The sequence below is a fragment of the Colobus angolensis genome, unplaced genomic scaffold, assembly GCF_000951035.1.
Source record: "Colobus angolensis palliatus isolate OR3802 unplaced genomic scaffold, Cang.pa_1.0 Scaffold142, whole genome shotgun sequence".
In the NCBI taxonomy this organism is placed as follows: Eukaryota; Metazoa; Chordata; class Mammalia; order Primates; family Cercopithecidae; genus Colobus; species Colobus angolensis.
Genome location: NW_012114511.1, coordinates 2,686,304 through 2,693,378, shown reverse-complemented (window position 1 = coordinate 2,693,378; position 7,075 = coordinate 2,686,304). Strand labels below are relative to the sequence as shown.

The following is a 7,075-nucleotide window of genomic DNA, read 5'->3' as shown; positions in this document are numbered from 1 at the left end:
CCCAGGTGATTTTGATCTAGATAACCCGATGGCCTTCCTTTTGAGAATGCTTCCATGCTGGCCTGCGTCTTGGCCTCATATCCTCAGTCCCCTCTTCTGTCTCGCACCAGCCTGGGCCTGAAAGCTGATTTCAGCCCTGTATTAAGATGTGAATGACCACATTCCGGGCTGGGGCGGCCGGGCTGTCGGGCAGGCAGCGCGCGGCCGCCAGGGGGCGCCAGAACCTTGGCTCGCGCGCTCGGCCTCCTCCGCCCGCGGACGCCGCGCCCGAGCCAGCGAGCGAGCGGAGCACAGCTCTGCGGGCTCACAAAGCGGCCAGACGCTCGGCCGCGGCGGCGGGTGGCAGGAGCGCAGGGACGCGAGCCCGCGATCAGCCTTCCCGGCGACCGTGCCGCGGGAGCTCGAGCAACTCGGACGCGGGGACCCGGGCCGGCCCCAAGGTACGTGCCCAGCGGAATCCCGCGCCCCAACTTGGAGTAGTTGGGACCTCCCCGCGGCCGCCTAGGGGGCTGGCAGGGTCAGGGCCTGGGGTTACCTCTGTGTGCCCATCTTACCCCCGAGACCGCAGGGCTCGCGAGGGAGACCTTTCCCTTAGCTGTGGCCGGGAACCCCCCAGCTGCTGGCAGTCCCCACCCCGCTTGCCGGAGCTCGGGTGCTGCTGGAGCCCTGTTCTCCCCTCCCCTGCCCCAAAGCTGTGTGCACCGTCTGTGGGAGTGTGGCTTGCGGACCCGGGCTCCCCGCTTCTGGGGAGGGGTACCAAGCCCCTGATAGGAAGGCAGCATCTGTGGGACACTCGGAGAATAGGCGAGAGGGGTCCCCTGTAGTTGGACGGCAGCCTCGGATTCGTGACGCAGCCTCCTCGTTCGTAGCTTAGTCCCCCATTCGTGATAGGGGTCCCTGGGTCTAGAGGCGCGACAGGCGTCCCAGGTGCGCGAGCGCAGCCCGTCCCCGCCGCGGGGTCCCCTTCTCCGGGCTGGGGCGCTGGGACGCCTGGGTGCCCGGGGCTCGCGGCCGCCCGCCCTCCCCGCTCACCGCCCCGCGCGCCCTGCCCCACAGATGCCGGCAATCGCGGTGCTGGCGGCGGCTGCCGCGGCGTGGTGCTTCCTCCAAGTCGAGAGCCGGCACCTGGACGCGTTCGCCGGAGGTGCGGGCCCCAACCACGGCAATTTCCTAGACAATGACCAGTGGCTGAGCACCGTCTCCCAGTACGACCGCGACAAGTACTGGAACCGCTTTCGAGACGTGAGTACCGGCGCCACCCGGCCCTGGGGGGCGCGGAGCCTCTCGGAGGGGACCCCTGGAACGGGATTGGTGTGTGTGGGGGCAGGTGGGCATTTCCGGTGGGGACTGGTCGGTCCCTGTTTCTGGGCACGGTCTTGCCTGAAAGGAACTTTAAAGAGAACTTCGAAGGCTCCATGCGCTTACCTGTTACCTGTGGGCCAGGTGTGTGCATTTGTAGGGCTGCGGGAAGTGACTGCACTAAAATACTGCACAGATCACCAGCAGCTGTGGAGAAAGAGGTTCTCTGAGCTTCCGACTTCTCCTAACCGTGATGGTAGACTTTGCCTAGCTCCCGAGAAGACCTCCCCAGGGCAGCGGTGGCGTGGACCATCTCTAGGGTGTGTCAGGAGAATCCCTGTTGGAGAGGTTGGGTCTGGGAGTGGTCCCAGGTATTTATGGGGGAGTCAGGGGTTGCATGTCTGTGTGTGTGTGTGTGTGTGTGTGTGTGTGTGGCGAGGGGGCGGTCATGGCAATGGGCTTGATAAAATACAGGGAAGGTGGAGTGGTTTGACCCTTGGAGTCTTGAAACAGGAACAGCTAGCCTGTGCAGTTGGTCCCCTGACCTGAAAGGGACCCTGGGTGGCAGCGCATTGCTCTTTCGAGGGAGCCCTGGGAGTGGAGAAAGTTACTCTCGGACACCCAGAAGCACACTTGCGGCCTGTTTCTGCCCCAAGGCTGGCTGCCACTCCCCAGGTGTGCCCCAGGGATGTCCTGCAAGAGGCATCTGGTGCAGTCTTTCCAGCAGATGGCATCTCCTCTGTTTTGTGGGCGCCTCTGACAGCTTCTTCAAGGACTGCCCCAGCTGGCCAGGGCCTTCCCTTTCTAGGGGACTTGGAAGTACCATATTTTATGGTACTTAACATTAGGAATTCCTGTTTCTGAGAAGCCTTAAATATTGTAAAAGTGCCCAAGGCATAACAGTAAAAAAGGGAAAAGCTTTAATGTTCAAATGCACTGTTTCTTTTTGTTTCTGATCAGTTTTGGTGTTAAATTAATATTTTTAGCAGCATGTATTTTTAAAAAATGATAATTTGACCTATACCACAGACCCCCTTGTTAATGTCATGGGGCATGGTTTACAGACTCTTTGAGGTGGAATATGTATGGGGGTCAACTTCCTCCACTGGACTCCTTTAAGCTCTGCTCTCAGTATCTGCAGACCTTGCAGCGACGGGGGATTTGAGAAATGGAATGAATCGCAGATGTTTCCATACACTTTCTAAAGAGCACCCTCTCCAGATCCCTATCCAGAGGAGATACACTCATAGCTTCGTGTGGGGGCTTATCACACTCCTCTCTGTTCCTCCTCTTCCTCTTTCTAGTTGATGTTGGACTGCTTCTCTTGGAAAGGGGATTTCAAACACTTTCAATGAATAGCCACAGTTTTTTGGGGCTTTTAATCAAAATTGTAATTTCATTAAAAATTTTAATTGATACATAGTAACTGTTAGGGTCTTACTTTTGCAGTAGATATGCCCCCCACTTTCCTCCCCTACACCAGTGAGATTCCTCCCATTCATTGCCCCATTCCTGACCTGCTCCTTTAACTGCTCAGATCTGAGAATCCTGCATTGATTACCTTTGCCTGTGGGTGAAAAAGATGCCCAAACCATGAAGGATTCACCTGGGGCAGAGATAATTTTGCTTTTTGTTTTGTTTTGCTTTTACTTTTCTATGGTTATGTTTTAGATGGAGTTGAGGAGCAGGGCAGTTGCTTGACTTTGCTAGAGATGGAAGAATTGAGCCAGGATTAGAAGTGCAGGGCCACCTCTGGAGATGACTTGGTGCTGCTGGCAGCTGGATTGGGTTGAAAACACTTGGTGCTTGTTGGATCTTTGGATTATGGAAAGGTTTACCATGCTTTCATGCCTGTTCAAGATTTTCTAGTCTCAGTGTATCATAAGCATGATATTCTGAATTCCTGCTTAGCTTTAATTTTTTAAAAATTGGGCTTCTCTTCATTTCCCATCTTTCTTATGGATGGCAGTGACATTTTTAGATCTTTGGATCAGTGTGTTTCCAAACCTGACTGAGGATGAAGCTCACCTGAAGTGCTTGTTAAATTATAGCATCCACGGTCCTCCCCTGGAGAATCTGACTTTACCTTTCTGGGGTGAGTGCAGGGAATCCATATTTTAAGCAAACATACTATGATGTTTAGGAAATACTGCCTTTAGATAGTGTAAAAATGTCCAAGACATAACAGAAAGAAAAGCTTTTATGTCCCAATACACTATTTTTTGTTTTTGTTTTTGTTTTTGGAGCAGTTTTAGACATTACACTAATATTTTTAGCAGCATATATTTAAAAAATGATAATTTAATCCAGCATGCCATTAAAACATCTAAAAATGTTCAAAAATATCCCAAACATCTTCAGTAATCACCCATTTTAAATGCTGTATGGAGTCACCTGACACTAACAGTGGCTCAGACATAGTTTAATGTCATTAACCTCTTTAAAGTGTTGTAGAACTCAGACCAGACACACTTTTAGGGCAGGTCCCTGGAATAATCACAAAGCCTGAGCCTGGGAACAGGAGGTAAGAATTTGCTTTCTATAGAAACCTACTATTCAGTGGGCAATTGATAAAGCCTGGGCTAGTCTTGCAGTTGCTCAGCCAGCCTAATCATTTTCATTGAGCCAAGCCTTGCTTGAGGTCGACAAAGCCCCAGCTTCTTTGCTATTTCTTTGGTTGTTTTGTTGAAGCTGCTGATAACTTTGAAAGGCTGTGTCCCACAATTATTGTTATGATGCTTGTCAATTTTTGGAACTCATTGTGAAAGAGAACGTGTTGCCTTCCTCCTGACTTGTCTGTTTTTTGGACTTGGGGGAGAGAGATTCAGATGTGATTTTTGAACCTTGGAAATGGAAAACTAAGGGCCGTTGTTAGAGAGTTGATTGTAACCCTTGGTTGTCGTTACAGGGTCAACTTTGAAATGAATATGACAGTGGGGTTTGTGTTCCATCTCCCTTGACTGTTGGGTGTGCTGTGACATTGCCAGAGGTGACCTGGCAACCTCTACTTATCTTGAAAACTGTCCTATTGCTCTAGATATATAAATACTTATTATCCCCTTATTTTTAGAAGTGAAGTCTTCAGAACAACTCCATGGTTTATTCCCTGGAGTTACAGATCCAGGACAAATAGAACAACATTCAGATGATTGCCCCTAAACGTATTTGTGGTCTGTTAGTTTTGTCATTCTTCTTTTATAAACATGAGCTATTGGGAAGTTTCGGCCAGGCGGAGGCCCGGATTTTTGTACACAATGTTAAGGAGGCGATGAAGAAGCAGATGTTTGTATTAAGTTGTTCAATAATTTTCCATCTTTAGCCGACATGCATTTAACTCTTTCACGGCTTGAGGTTGAGGAATCAAGATGCCGCAACCATTCTCCTAATTTTTCTGAATCTGATTTGACTTTGGCTTTCCATGACCATTACTGTAAGGAAATTTTCCTCTGTTCATTTGTACATTCATACATTCCAACAAATATTTATCTACCATTGGCTAGGCATTGGATTATAGGAGTGAACAAGATAAATACATGTAATGTCTTCTTTCATGTAACCTCTTGCCTGCTAGAGGAAATTCTTTAATGTATGGTATGCTGTCATAGACTTCTTATTCTGTTTTCTTCTAAAAATATATTTTTTTTCTAGAAACATAATACAGTCTGGTTGTAACTGAAAGATTAAAACGTTGCAGAAATAGGTAATAGCTAACATTTATGAAGGACTGAGTGTGCCAGACACTGTTTAAGGTACTTTCCATATATTATCTCACTTAATATTCATAACAGTCCTATGAGAGAAGTACTCTTATTATCATCTCCTATTTTTTGGGAGGTTAAGTCTCTTGATCAAAATTAGAGCTGAGATGTGGAGGAGCTGGGGCTGGAACCATGCCATCTGACTCTAGGCTCTCTCTGTACCACAGCCAGTCAGGAGCTGAGTGGATTTGGGGTGCAAGCCTCCACTGATAGCACATTGCAAGTTTTTCCTGCTTTATGAATGAGAGCAATCCGTGAATAACCTTAGGTTAAGACAAAGTGGGATGGGAAGTCAGGTGGACACAATGTACTGTTGGGGTCATGTCAGAGCTTATCTTCTCCTAATAATGAGCTTCTGATTTGATTAAAATAATATTGTTGCTTACACCAAACATGACATTTTCTTTCTTTTGCACACATGAAACCCTGACATTTAACTTTAGGATAATTACCTTTAGCAGGCCTGAAGAATCAGAAGTGTTGCCTTGGCTGGCATTTATCTTACTGTGGAGTGACCTGAGTGTGTAATTCTAAGAAGAGCACAAGGACCAACTTCTGTTCTTTTCCTTCTGGCACATGCTCTGTGGGATTTGGTGGTCTTTGTAGCAGAGCTGGGATGGCAGCGAGCATCTGATCTGCTCATTTGATCTTAACATATCAGCTATAATAAGTTTCAAGGGCAAGTGGAGCCTATTGATAAAACAGTGGCTGGCTCAGTCAGTGGGGCTGGTGAGAAAAGAGGTGGTATGGCTTAGTGGATCAGTCATTAATCTGTCACCACGGAAACTCAGCCCGTAATCGAGAGTAGCAGAAAATCATTTTGATTAAACAGGTTCAAGGAGACTTAAATGAGTTTGTGATCCTGACTGTCTTTAATGAACCCACTATCTTAAATCCCCTGTACTACCTGACCATTGATAGAAATAATTATTTCACAGGGATCATTATAAAGGGACAGTTTAAAAGTTGATAGGCCTAAGAGTCTTGATGTCTTCTCTGTCCTTACCTTCAGTGTGCCCTTGCCAGAGAAAAGCTACGTCTTTTAGATGGCAGAACTCCTTGCCCCAGTTGGCCTTCCCAGGCCTCTCCATGATACTTCAGCAGGACTGTATCACTGGGAGGATAAGTGCTCTCCTATATTCTGATGAGGCCAGTTTCAAAACTAAGAAGTGGCTCCAAATGGATAATGAACCCATAATACTTGCCTAGAGGAGCGGGACCTCATCATTTACTCAATCGCTTTGTTACTTGAGGAGACAAAATAATGTTAGTAATTAAATAATGTATCATAATTTCTTATTGATTGACTCAATATAATGTGTTTCAAACCAAACAAAATATCTAAACACAAGAACATTCAGGATGACTCATTTTACCTTTCTGTGGTGAGGTGACTGCCTGTGTTTCTTGGAAAATTCATAAGACCCAGACTTACACTTGGTCTTATCTCTCCAGGTGAGATAGTTACAAACAAAATAAATTTCCTGTAAGAGATTATGTAATTCACTTAAGGTTACAGGTATTTGTCCATCATGTTTCATTCAGTGTGAGATGCCACCACTGGTAAGATGCACCATTTTAATGAACTGTCAAGAAGTAAGACAGTGCCCAGTGTGAAGAGTTTGATAGACCTCTGGATAAAGCTGGAATTCCAAAGGGCTACACCGTCTATGTAGAGGTAGATAAGAAATAAACTCACCACGAAGGGAAGGGGCCACAGCAAGGCTACTTGCCTCTCTCCACCCTGCATTGGTGGATGGAGAGAAGAGATATGCTCCAAGCAACTGAGCAGGCTGGCACTCTTGCAGGTTTCTGGTCTACATGCACACTCTCATTGTACCCTCCCCCTATAAAAAGCTTAAACAGTTCATTTAACTTAAAACAGTCTCAGATTATTTATCGTCTCTGAGCCTCTGACTCCTCATTTGTTAAGAAGTGATGATATTTTTTAATGATGGCCATTCTAACTGGTGTGAGATGGTATCTCATTGTGGTTTTGATTTGCATTTCTCTGATGG

The 7,075-nt window shown here is 47.2% G+C and overlaps 1 protein-coding gene across 1 annotated transcript in view; it reads left to right on the top strand.

Annotated features, from left to right (window-relative positions):
- The first annotated feature begins 274 nt into the window (after positions 1 to 274).
- The window catches only part of SPOCK1 (sparc/osteonectin, cwcv and kazal-like domains proteoglycan (testican) 1), a 527,842-nt gene continuing 521,041 nt past the window's right edge, over positions 275 to 7,075 (top strand). Inside the window, exons 1-2 of the mRNA XM_011935272.1 lie at positions 275 to 440; positions 1,057 to 1,242. Coding sequence (XP_011790662.1) covers positions 1,057 to 1,242 — 186 coding nt within the window. The 5' untranslated portion in view covers positions 275 to 440. The remainder of the gene's footprint in view (positions 441 to 1,056; positions 1,243 to 7,075) is intronic.